A 12,073-nucleotide genomic window follows, 5' to 3' on the forward strand; every position below is an offset into this window, starting at 1 on the left:
TCTCTCAATAGATCTACTGAAAAAAAGATAACGTGTATTAGAAAGGCAAAAAATGTGACATTATTGAAAAACAGAATACCCAAATCAACTTAATAAACCAATTAACAATATTTTGAGCAGGTCTGTTGGGTTAAGAGTTTTTGGGTTGGTTCGAGTTCGAGGTGAGTCCAGATTGAACAATTTTTGAATAATACTATTGCTCAACTCAACTCAACTGATCTGAATTGACACCCCCAATTAAAACATTACTCTAAAATGAGGGGAGACCCTTTATTTAATTAAAGTTAATTTAAAGGTATCGATCGGTGGAAGACATAAGTGAGACCGATGAGTATTATTTTGTTTTCACCGGTTTTATACAAATACACATGAAAGGTTATTAGTTGTAGTGTTGTACCATAGAATCACCTATGTGTACGTGTGTGTGGGGTTTGTGTTGTATGTACGCAGGCTTTCTCCCAAACGTTCCTTAGTCAACTGCTGTCTCCGCCGTACCTCCCCGCTTGCTATGGCGGCCGCCAGGTAAACTGACTGTGTTTCGTATACATTGGAGCTTTTCGAATGTATGCTTATCAAACCTGAAAATCATTTAATTGCAGAAGGATGAGAGGATTCAAGCGGTGGATGAAGCGCGAGGGAGTGGAATGCAGCGACGCACTTCACATCTCCCTATCAGTCGAGAGCGGAGGAGCACCGTCCATTTCGGTCAAGGCATCGTGTGATTTGATGGAGGGTGACGTCGTCGCCACCATTCCGAAGCGGAGCTGCCTCACCGTCAGGACCTCGGCCGCCAGCCGCATCATCGAAGAAGCTCAGCTTGGCGGCTATTTGGGCCTGTCCGTGGCCCTGATGTACGAGATAAGCCTCGGTCCACAGTCCAAATGGTTCCAATACCTACAGATACTGCCCTCCATAGAGCCCATTCCGCTGCTTTGGTCCCTCGCGGAAATCGATTCCCTCTTGTGCGGCACTGAGATACACAAGGTCAGCGGCGGTGCCTCTCCGGCTTTCCATTGTGCGTACATGCTTCTCAGTTTACCGATTTCATTGTGGGGTTAAATTTTTGGCAGATAGTTAAAGAAGACAAGGCTTTGGTGTATCAAGATTGGAAGGAGTGTATTAAACCCCTTCTGGGTTCAGCTTCCCTGAAACTGAATCCCGATTTTTTCTCAGTGGATGAATACTTAGCGGCGAAGAGCCTGATTGCTTCAAGGTCCTTCCAGATAGATGAGTATCATGGTTATGGAATGGTTCCTCTGGCAGATCTGTAAGTTATTTTACTAATTGCTAGCACAACTAAATACAATATTTATGAATTACATGTAGAAATTATGTTTGGTGAGTCTGCTAGTCTGGTTTTCAAAGGCTTGTTTGATAGAATAAAGTTCACATTCCAATGTTTTATATATAAAAATAGAATATAGTGGTATTTGATGCTTTCTGGAATAAAAGAATATAACATCTTGTCCAACAAACAGTTCATGATATCTTTCAGTAACACAGAACCAACATATAGCTCCAATTGATATCTATTTATGTACTTTCAGAAGAATCTAACCATGCTATTGCAATTATTATCACCAAGTCCTAAATGTCTACAGATTTTGCACAACTATCGATCTGTGAGATTTCTCTAAACCTGTTCATTACTGGATTAATTTCACTTAAAGAAGAATTGATTCCAAACTAGCAAAATACTTTGACATCGAGAAAAGGAATACCAAAATATTAAGAGCTTGTTGAGTTAATGTACAGCTTTCCTAGATAGTGTTTTCTTTGTTCTCTTGTTCTAGCCCCGGTGCTAAATTCTATATGCTTAGTTACGTCTTTCTTCTATTAGAATTGCTTTGAAAGCTGAAAGAACTTTATGTTATCTCCTTCTTTGTTAATGGAATGAGTTTGCTATGTGCCATGACCAGCTTTAATCACAAGACAGCAGCTGAGGATGTACATTTTACATCTGTATCATATTATTCAGAATCTGATCTTGACTCTGACAATCAAAAGCGAGATTCTGATGGTGAAAATAACGGAGATGATGAACCCATGGCTCAGGATTTTCATTCGGAAATGGGAGGTTTTAGGAGCGAACTAGAATTTGAATCATCTTCAACTTCAGGAAATGACGTGACGGTTATGCAAATGATCATTTGTAAAGATGTAAATTCTGGATCTGAGGTAGGGACTACTGCTGATTGCTATTCCTGTTTGGTCTTTTATACATTTATTTTGAGGCTAAAGTTGAACTTTCCATAATTTGAACACCACATCCATAAGATTTCCACTGCCCAGCTTCTCAGCCTTGTCCACACGTTTGTTTACTTTCTACTGTACTTGGTGTCGAATGAAATTCAAACCTGGGAATGCAGCAGTTTTTATTCGTATGTTTATTTCATTTATTATAATCTGGGATTTCGGGTTCGCTTGCTTTTTGATGTTGCTTCTGTTTACTGCATTTCAGGTCTTTAATACCTATGGATCTTTGAGCAATGCTGCGCTTTTGCATAGATATGGGTTTACGGAACCCGAGAACCCATTTGACATTCTGAACATGGATCTTGAAATTGTACTTCAGTGGAGTTCGTCAGTGTTTTCGTGTCGCCATAGCAGAAGAAGGTTGTCTTTATGGAGGAAGTTGGGCTATTCTGGATGTGATAGTCAAAACTCCCAATATTTTGAAATATCATTCCTTGGGGAACCACAAGTAGAGTTGTTAGTTTTACTCAACATAATCTTGTTACCTGAGGAAGTCTATCATGAACTTGAGCTTGCATTATTGGCTGTGGGAAACTCGAAACAAATTACAAGCAGACTTGTTTTGGAAAAATATAATTTTCTAATTGTAAAAGCTGCGAAATTAAGCAAGGAGTTGTTACTAACACGAAATGTTTGTCAGGCTCTTTTGTCACTTGCAGATGCTCGAGAACACTTTTACGGTTCGAATTCTTTGCAGGATGATATAAAGTCATTTGATGAGAGTTGTCAAGCCACAGAGCATAAGTTGTATCATTCTCTGAGGCTCCGTATTTGTGAGAGGAGGATCCTCAAGAAACTTAGATCTTATGCTGCATCTGGTCTTAAATAGCTTGGAAAAGGAAAAGAGCAAGCGGGTGTGATTGTTTTGTTAAGGTTCCAAAATTGTATTTACCAATGATCTTGCCATTTTTTTCTGTCATGACCATTTTTTCTGTCATGACCATGTCGCATTGCTTTATTCAATTTAGTCATCACTCATCAACTTACTTTTGTGAATAACACAAGTGTCTGCAATTAACATTGGACTAGCATCAAGCACTCTGGCAAGGTAAGCATTGTTAACATGCTCCTATGACCTGGAAGTAAAAATTAGTTGAGTTGGCTTGAATCAGTCTGGTGTCTTGTAAATTGTATGAGGATAAAGGCCATAAAAATGGTGATTAGAGATTATACCTGTTCTGTACGAAAAGGCCTGGAACCGAGATCATTTACCTCAAGCATAGTATTTTTGTTCTTTCAGTGAAGGATACAATGAAGATTTTATCGAATGGGCTAGTAGTCTTTCGTAAATAGTACTGGATGTGCAAATGGTTCTTGCAGGCGAATGTGTCATTATTCGCTCTTTCCTTTCTTTCAAAAACAAATAATGTGTCCGTAAATATCAGGTATTTAAATTTCATCTACCTTGAAATTGAAAAATCATTATCCGTGTGCTGTGATTTGACACTAACTGTTCATTCAGGAAACTGTTTTTTTTTGGGTATCAAAGTATTCTACCTTGAACATCTCCACATGAAGAGGAAAATGAATCCAGAGCAGACTCTTTTCTACCTCAATTATTTTTTTGAAGCTTGGTGTGCTAGGCCAACTTATTCGAATTAGGTCGTACCGTAATTCCCCCCTTCCCCCCTTTTCTACACAAACCGATTTCTGTCTTCATTGTCCCTGTTCTTCACAAAATTTTATTAGTTTGATGTGACCCCTGAATGCTTTGAGCCTGTCAATTTTTGTATTATGTATAAAATTAGTTCAATCAGGATAGCTGGATCATCTAATTTAGATTTTGTTTATTCTTGCTGGAACATTTTAGATGCCGATAGCAACAAGTGCTTTCATGCATTTTCTGATTATATGGTGATTATTTCTCCTATTGAATCCTTGAAGCCAGCGATAACTGGTGGAGGCAAAAAGTGGCTCGCCATATTCGTCTTTTGATTTGAGGTTGGCTAAACAAATCACTGGAGGTTTATGCAGGAGACAACTGTGAGAAATATATTTCAATTCAATGTGCAAGTGGATGTATTTTTTCTGTTTCCAAAATTTTGAAGCATAACTAACCTTCGTATGGCTGCTATAGAAACGAATACATTTGAACGTGGATCGGTCATTATATTGTTGATCCCCCGCACTTGATTTTTGTTTCCCATATAGTTTGTAATCTTTCTTGGATAACTCGAACACCTTATTCTCAAGATACATTTTGGTATCACTAGAAATAGGATTTCAGTCAGGGTCAATGAGATTCTATCTATGTGCCACTACCCTCACTTCATTTCAACGGATAAGATCTTGTCACACATACAATTTTTAAAAAAAAAGTGGGTCATATATATATATATACATGGGCAAATTTTGACCATCCATCTATGGGGTAATGTCCACATGGGTAGGATGAAATAAACCTTCAGGAAGCTATATGTCGTAGACTTCTTTCAATGAATGTCTCTCTTCTATGTTATGTGTTTTTAGATTAAACTTACTGTTTTCCATCTTTCCATTTTACTTGCATGAAAGAACCTTTTTCGAGCAAAATTACTTGTGTTGCGGTGGTACTAATAATTCATTTTGTGGTATGTAAATAGCGTCGAAGACTTTTAAATTTTTATTCAATATCATGCTCAAAAAACTAATGTTAAATACTCCTTAATATAAATAATTAAACACAGGCTATGATTTGTATCATATTTGAGATCAGACTGTTTGGATAAGTATTTATAATTTTTTTTATAAAGGTGTTTTATAAAAGATTTTAAACAGTTGTTTTACGGATAATATATGTTTGAACAATTATTCTACAAAAAAAATTAAATTTGAAAAGGTAAAAAATAACTATTTTAAAAAACAATTTTATAATTAAAAATAATCAAGAAGATGTTTGAACAATTGTTTTATAAAAATATTTTAATCTCGTTTAAAGCTCATTTTTTTATTTTAAAATATATAAAAAAATCTCAATTGGTTTGTGTTCTAGAAAAGTTTTTTTTATCCAAATACATAGTTTAAATATAAAGTATTTTTTAAATACTCGTTTGTAACGAAATCTCACGTCTTAGACTTACATTGTACCAAACACTCCGTCGCCCACAAACACGAAAGAGTGCCCAGAATTAAAAAATAGCGCTTATCTCAACCTGCAAACTTAGTGCCAAGCCACACGGTTTTGATCCTCGATCGATTTGTGAAGATGCCTTGCTCGGAGATCGTTTTCTTACAGCGGATCGATAGGGTAACACATCAGTACCATCTGCGATCTTTCATGGCAGAATAGAATATTCACGCTGCATAGTTTTCGGTCAATTTTCATCTATTGTGTTTTTTTTTAAAATCTAGATTAGGGTTTATGGGATTTTTCAAATTTATGCGGTTCTTGCTTCTATTTTACAGTCTTTTTCTTCTGATTGCTCATTATCCGGGTACTTTGCTTTTGTGGATTTCCTAGAAATAACCAAATCATATCGTCATTAGTATTCCTGCATACAAGAGAGATGTTTCACTGATTGGATAGTTATCATGTAATGATTTCTAATGCTAAGTTGATGTTAAGTTAAGTTCACTTTGGCAACTATGGGATGTTATACCAGTGAGGGGAATTAGGTTTAATGGATGTGGATTCGATTATGTGAATCACTAAAAGAAAGTTAAATCCATCTATGTTTATTGAAACATTTGTCATTTTCTGAGCTTTGCTACTTGCCTGTAAAAGCAGGAAAACGAAATTACTCTTGAGAAACTGAGAACTAATTGTTGAGGCTTGTGATGGGTCATCACGCATCCGATGGATGTTTTGCCTGGACAACACTTAAAGGGAATTGCTGCTGATGAGATTGTAGATTGCTTTCGATATATATACAAACTGCCATAATTTTCTGCAAGTTTTTTTTGCGGCTTGCTGTTAATACTTATGTAACATTTAGGGACTTGAAGTTTTATTGCCCGGTCTCATCATGGGCGGAATCTTTCTCATCTCTTATCTTATGTCACCACTTCTTCCCATCTTCTCTCTCACCGCATGCGTTCGTGTATTTCTATAACTCTATTTGGTACCCTTTCCCGTAGTCAGCAAATTACAAAGTGATGTCCAGGAAAGACAAACCCAGAGGATCCCATCACGGGGTGACTCAAAATAGAGGAGATGAAGAAAGCTTTTGCCAATGTCGATACCTATGGCTCGGGTAATGAAGTAACTAAAGAATTAAGAGAGAAATGCAACTTTTTTTCAAGTCTGTCTTTTTTTTCTTATGAACATTGGCATTGGCCAAAGAGTTGAATATTGCAATGAGGTACGAGTGTTTACGTAACAATACTTTGAATATGCTGGAAGTGAAAATAAAACCGACTTGATTCTTTTCAGGGATCTTGGTTTTGAAATGTCAGAAGAGATAATCAGTAATACGAAATTTGACTTAATGATTATGTTTTTTAGGATAAATATTTATTTGTTGCAGTTGGAAAGTAGAGGATAACCATTACTTGATGTGTATCTATGAACGGATCCTCTTGATAAAGAAACGAGGGAGGTTGTGGCCTTCGGATTTGCGTTAATTTTCTGAATGTGTTCTTAATCTTTACTGATACGACACTCCCACCCCCCAAACGACAGTTCTCCTGATGTTAAACATTTATGGAAAAAAAACAGATTGTTTTTGAACAGTTGAGTGTTTTTTCAGGAAATTAACGAAATTATAGCTGAAGTAGACAAGGATGGAAGTGGTGCAATCGAGTTTGATGAATTCTTTTACATGATCACATCCAAATTTGTGGAAATGTGTATCAAAGAAAAACTCACGGAGGTCTTCATATAATAGACCAAGATAAAAACGTGAGTTGCTGAGTTTGTTACATTGTGATACTTCTTACGATTAATAACTAATTATTCATTATCTGAATGCAGGGGAAGTAAAAAAAAAACTCACGGAGGTCTTTCATATAATAGACCAAGATAAAAACGTGAGTTGCTGGGTTTTTAACACTTGTGATACTTCTTCCAATTGATAAATAATTATTCATTATCTGAATGCAGGGGAAGATTTATTTTGCAGATATTCAGTGCATAGGGAAGGAATTGAATGTAAATTTCAAGGAGAACGAGATTCAAAACAAGGTTGATGAAGCAGATAGAGACCGTAAGTTTGGTTTATTTCCACCTGCATTGCAGAATTGAATTTGAAATATTTTGGTATCTCAGTTCTTTGCCCATGTAGAGTCTCGCCTCTTTTTTTTTTCCCCATTATTCATGCATCAATCACATATGAATCAATACATGGACACTCTCCTGGATTCGTTGCTTTCCACAGTTTACGAAGTCCAGCTTCAAAGTTAAACATCTAGTTCAGCTGATTCATGCACTGTAGTCCCTAGGATGTGGGGTAATTGTAAAGGTTATTTTTTGGTTTCTTCTAATTTTAGGTGGTAGGTATATTCTTCTTGGATGAGTCCATTGCTGTTTATTTTTATTACTTTTTGTAGATTCATCTCTCTATCTCCTGCTTTATCTCTATTTCCCTCCCTCTCACACGCACATGTATTAACTTGTGTGTGTGATAATTTTCTGAACAATCCTCCGAAAAAAGAAAGAATAACTTGTGTTTTCCTCAATAAATACTACGTCTCTGCTCTTGCTCGAAACTTCATGTATAAGTTTTCGTTGTGTGGTTTATAAAAATTACTTTGCAGTTGATGTATAAGATGCCGGCTCCGTACTTATAATTTCAGCTTTTAATTTCTTGTTGAAGGTATATTGGTTTATTTCATGTGAAATGCACAGGTGACGGTGAAGTTAATGCCGAGGAATTTCTGAGGATCATGAGGAGTACTTCATATGTAGCTATCGGAGATGTAATTTAAGCGCATAGTCAGTCACGTAGCCTTCGAGATGGACTGCTTTCCTGGGGTAAGTTTTGAGTCAGTGTTTCAAATTTATCACCACCACCATAAACCATCTTGGTTTCTTGACGATGTTAAGTTTATATGCGTGTGTCGTGGCGTTATTCTAGGGTTGTGCCTGCAAGTTAAATGCCTATCGTTTTTTGTTATCAACGATGATGATATCGCCTCGGTATTGTTGTATTTGTTTCATGCTTAGTTTTAGTGCAAACGATACAATAGTATACAATATAATGACGGGGGGAATAATTTCACGGGGAAAAGCCAACATTCAGCGAGTGTCCTCTTGCTCAAGGCCCTGTCCTTTCTGTATGTACAAAATTTCACCAGACCAAGAGTGAAGGAATAAAAAAAACATGCATTTACAAGTCACAGAAATCCAGCGTCTGTTAAAGCTTATATCCCAAACTGTCCTGAAAGCAGCATATCATCCGCCACCCCCTTGAATTGGCCCATGACATCCGTTTGTTTTGTAAGTTCGTGCTGAAAGTCTGCATCTGTGACAATAGAACTTGGCGGGAACGGCATCTGAGTCTGGAATCCCCGAACATCTGGTGTGCTTCCACACTCCACAGACATCACAAGCTAGCATTCTCTCCCCATCGTCATCTTTAGCACCACAAAAGCAGTCCACCGTCCATCTTTCAACTCCCTTTTCTGTCCTATACCTATTCAATACACTTTTGCCTTGGAAATGTCCCCGAATCCGGACAAACTGAGTAGATCCTAGCAATAGCTTGATTTGGGTGGATTCATCAACCCCACTATATCCCACAAGTTCATCAGCCTGGAACCTTCTGAACATCAAATATACGTCTTGGAAGGCTTTCGTTGCTTCAAGCTTGAGGTCGGCAATGGTGGCATCAGAAGAGAGTAGTAGTAATTCGGGTGGCGGATTGGGGTTCTGTTCCTCGGTTTCTTCAATGAGGTCCACCTGGCAGAAAATCATGATGGTATTTGGTTTATGAACAGATAGAACACCCTCTGGTATATAATCTTTCACAAACTGCTTGCAGTCGAGAATCTTTGTAGCTGATGCACATGCAAGGCTTCTTCGAGCTGTAGGCACATGAGTCACCATTGTTTCAGGGTGAAGCATACACTCGTAAAAAAATTTGAGCTCCCGCAAAAGACATTCCTTTGAAGGTTGGTTAGCGATTCGGTAGCCATCCATTGACGTGTTGTCGTCAAGAATGAGTGGGGTTCTTGGCTCGAGCCTGAATCAAATGAAGAGGGTGAGTTGATCCTCATTTGCCCAACCCATATATACACCCACAAAAACAATACCTTTAATAACAGGAAAAAACTGAAACTGAAGAATGCTAACCTGTATTCCATGATGCCAGAACTATCGATGTTCCGGGCATTGACAACCATGCCCGGAGCGGCCTCTTTTCCCTTGAGCGCTTTAAGACAGTAATCCAAAAGCTCTGGACTGCCCACTTTGCAAACAGCACCTCTAAGAGCACGCCAACTCACCCAAGTCGATGCACTAACAGCACGCAACACTTTGAACATGGTTTCTTCTACTCGCCTAATGTCAACAATAGTCCATGAACACAAAGTTCTAGAGTCTATAGTTTTGGGCTTCTTGCAAGGAAAATCATCAGCCTCATGAAAAGTATTATTGCCATCATGGATCAAGCTAATAAAAAAACAGAAGAGATCTCTAATATTTACAAGCTCCCGCTCTGAAATGGACTGATAAAATGCAATCAAATCCTGCAGCCGTGTTCGAGGTTTACGTCCTTGAGATTGAAACAAGGATAGAGGCAAAAATGAAAGGTGGTCGACAGCCAGTTTATAGTCATCCATAGTCAGCGAAAAGCTACCAGCACCGAACTGATAGCCCCAATCTCCGTACCATGGATGGCCTTTGACTACAGCATGAAGCAGCCGGAAGTCCAACCCATGCTTCTTTGACACATCCATCACACTCACTTTTCTGCTTGACCATACATGAGGGAAACCAAGTTACAAATGCCGCATCAAGACAGATTTTAATAAACAAATAATCTCTCAACTAGAATAAAAATTGCATTTGAAGCGATCAAAATGCTGTCATAGTAAAGAATGGCGAAAAGAGGGTATCCAAACCTTACGCCCAACATCCGGCAAATCCGATCCCAAAAATTCATTATATGATGACCCGAAAGAACCCTGGAGCCACCTTCTCTACCATTGACCCTAAGTAGATGCCCATAGCCGTTAACATGAATGACACCATGTAACAGATGCGAGGTATTCTCCAACTGGTGATACATCCAGTCTTCGACATCTTCAGTAGTCATCACATGGTTGCACGACTTACACCTGAAGGAATAACAACTCAAGACTAAATCAGTATCCCGAATGACCACAATAAACAAACACCATGATGGCAAGAAACATCATCCAATGAACGGAACCAAATCATTTTATCTAAAAAAACCTACAATATACACAACATGGGACTAATCAAGATCATAAACCAAATCAAACCAACTCCACAAAGGGTTCACACTAGTAGAAAAGAAACTCCAAAAACCCATCCAAATTAATTATAATAAAGCAGTTTTCACGACAACAACTATGTTTCCAAGAATGGTCCACAACATCCAAATGGCGGAGTTGTAACCTTGAATCTGTCATAAGAAGAGCATCCCCGCAACCGGCACACGTCTTATTATAGCCAGCGATTGAATTCCCATCTGCTTTTATTATAAAATGGTATCGCTTTGCGCTAACTGGGTTACTGCTCCATCCTGCAAAAAACCAAAAACAAATATACCATTTTTATTATTATATAATAATAATATACATTATATTTTTACTAATTTAGTCATTGTCATAATGAAAACTAGTAGTCAAAGATTGGACAGGTCACAAGCGACTATTTGAGAGGGCAAAAAGGCCAATCCACATATATACGAGGACAGCATTGGGCCCCAGAAAGGCGATTTCTTAACCTTCTACTTCATCATGCATTTCATAAATAACGAAAATTATTTATAACAAAATATTATTATTGTTTTCATAAAAATATATTATTAATTTATTATTTTTTGTCTCGTTATTTTGGAAATTATACAAACTATTATGCATTTTTTGTTCGCATTTTCTAGAAATTATACAAACAATTATTAAAGTCACTATTACTAAGAAATCGAGAAATTTCGAATCCGCGTGGAGACTCACCCACAACACGGCACTGGTCACAGTAAACGGATCTGGATCTGGCGACGTCCTCCTCCACGACATCGAGGCGGACGACCGCCGGCCCGCAGTCGTCGGCGACGATGTCTCCCACGCGGAAGAGGACCTGCCACGTCAGCAGGTGGGGGAAGAGAGATGAAGGGGGCGGTAGGAGCGCGTTCTTGGTCAGGAACTCCCTGACCGCGGTCCTGAAGGGAGCGCCGTACGCCAGCGAGGCTCTCTCGGCTGCGGTTGGGAAGGTTAGAAAATCGCTGAGGTCAGCCGTTACCCTCCTCTTAACCGCCCTCTTCATCGGCCTCCCGTTCACCACCATGATTTCTCCGGTCAGATCTCGGCGCGTGACTCACTTTTCCTCGAATCAAAGTCTCGGATCTGGGGTCTGTCTCCTATCGGACGGCCGAATTTGAAGAGCGTGAGATTAAAATCAAGAATTGGAGGAAAAAAAAAGTACAGAAAAATATGGAGGGGAGAGGGGAGAGGGGTAGGTGGAATCGAGGGTGTTTGGGAGGGAAGACGAGAAGCTTCAGGGCTTTTCTGTCCTTTTGTATATTATTTTGCTTTTTTCCTCGGGTCTCGTGATAATTAAAGTTCGGTTTAATAATAATAGAAATAAAAATATACAAAAATATTATATGCAGACTTTCTGTGGTTTTTTTTAAAAAAATAGTAAAATATGCCGGTTCGTCGAAGTACAACAAATCGAGACGCTTTTCTTTTTCATGAAAGTTCGTCAACTCGA

General features: G+C 38.4%; 3 protein-coding genes across 23 annotated transcripts; 2 read left to right on the forward strand and 1 right to left on the reverse strand.

The window, feature by feature from the left end:
* The first annotated feature begins 371 nt into the window (after positions 1-371).
* Positions 372-4,452, forward strand: LOC142536763 (ribosomal lysine N-methyltransferase 3). Of its 8 annotated transcripts, XR_012818453.1 has the most exons (7): positions 372-522; positions 600-984; positions 1,071-1,267; positions 1,920-2,178; positions 2,462-3,641; positions 3,719-3,858; positions 4,067-4,452. XR_012818453.1 is itself a non-coding variant. In XM_075642087.1 (5 exons), the coding sequence occupies exons 1-5, from the start codon at positions 509-511 to the stop codon at positions 3,083-3,085; spliced, it is 1,479 nt and encodes a 492-aa protein (XP_075498202.1). In that variant the 5' UTR covers positions 372-508; the 3' UTR covers positions 3,086-4,452. The 8 variants fall into 8 exon arrangements, 1 of the variants encoding a protein (XP_075498202.1); XR_012818451.1 differs by having other exon boundaries at positions 2,462-3,858; XR_012818452.1 differs by having other exon boundaries at positions 2,462-3,858; positions 4,141-4,452.
* An 864-nt stretch (positions 4,453-5,316) lies between these two features.
* LOC142536793 (calcium-binding protein CML19-like) lies at positions 5,317-8,433 on the forward strand. 14 transcript variants are annotated; one of them, XM_075642144.1, is made up of 6 exons: positions 5,317-5,482; positions 5,963-6,428; positions 6,924-7,046; positions 7,174-7,203; positions 7,277-7,379; positions 8,021-8,433. In XM_075642144.1, exons 2-6 carry the CDS (start codon positions 6,408-6,410, stop codon positions 8,098-8,100), a joined length of 357 nt encoding a protein of 118 aa, XP_075498259.1. In that variant the 5' UTR covers positions 5,317-5,482; positions 5,963-6,407; the 3' UTR covers positions 8,101-8,433. The 14 variants fall into 14 exon arrangements, 4 of the variants coding, with proteins under 4 accessions (XP_075498259.1, XP_075498268.1, XP_075498277.1 ...); XM_075642153.1 differs by having other exon boundaries at positions 6,313-6,428; XR_012818466.1 differs by lacking the exons at positions 5,317-5,482; positions 5,963-6,428 and adding exons at positions 6,511-6,536; positions 6,702-6,773 and having other exon boundaries at positions 6,924-7,075; positions 7,148-7,203.
* LOC142536783 (PHD finger protein At1g33420) lies at positions 8,364-11,934 on the reverse strand. The gene is made up of 5 exons (XM_075642126.1): positions 11,317-11,934; positions 10,757-10,883; positions 10,237-10,452; positions 9,467-10,084; positions 8,364-9,356 (listed from the first exon to the last, which is right to left on the reverse strand). Exons 1-5 carry the CDS (start codon positions 11,645-11,647, stop codon positions 8,567-8,569), a joined length of 2,082 nt encoding a protein of 693 aa, XP_075498241.1. The 5' UTR covers positions 11,648-11,934; the 3' UTR covers positions 8,364-8,566.
* Between the last annotated feature and the right edge of the window lie 139 nt (positions 11,935-12,073).

Source organism: Primulina tabacum, chromosome 1, assembly GCF_025594145.1.
Source record: "Primulina tabacum isolate GXHZ01 chromosome 1, ASM2559414v2, whole genome shotgun sequence".
Lineage (NCBI taxonomy): Eukaryota > Viridiplantae > Streptophyta > Magnoliopsida > Lamiales > Gesneriaceae > Primulina > Primulina tabacum.

Excerpts from the sequence above, each read along its gene's own strand:
- LOC142536763 (XM_075642087.1), top strand. Across the intron at positions 985-1,070 it reads GCGGCACTGAGATACACAAG|ATAGTTAAAGAAGACAAGGC; the intron begins GTCAGCGGCGGT and ends AATTTTTGGCAG. Across the intron at positions 2,179-2,461 it reads ATGTAAATTCTGGATCTGAG|GTCTTTAATACCTATGGATC; the intron begins GTAGGGACTACT and ends ACTGCATTTCAG.
- LOC142536793 (XM_075642138.1), top strand. The coding sequence starts at position 5,441 with ATGCCTTGCTCGGAGATCGTTTTCTTACAGCGGATCGATAGG. Across the intron at positions 7,047-7,173 it reads TCAAAGAAAAACTCACGGAG|GTCTTTCATATAATAGACCA; the intron begins GTCTTCATATAA and ends AAACTCACGGAG. Across the intron at positions 7,204-7,276 it reads TAATAGACCAAGATAAAAAC|GGGAAGATTTATTTTGCAGA; the intron begins GTGAGTTGCTGG and ends ATCTGAATGCAG.
- LOC142536783 (XM_075642126.1), bottom strand. The coding sequence starts at position 11,647 with ATGGTGGTGAACGGGAGGCCGATGAAGAGGGCGGTTAAGAGGAGGGTA. Across the intron at positions 10,884-11,316 it reads TGACCAGTGCCGTGTTGTGG|GATGGAGCAGTAACCCAGTT; the intron begins GTGAGTCTCCAC and ends GGTTTTTTGCAG. Across the intron at positions 10,085-10,236 it reads TGCCGGATGTTGGGCGTAAG|AAAAGTGAGTGTGATGGATG; the intron begins GTTTGGATACCC and ends ATGGTCAAGCAG.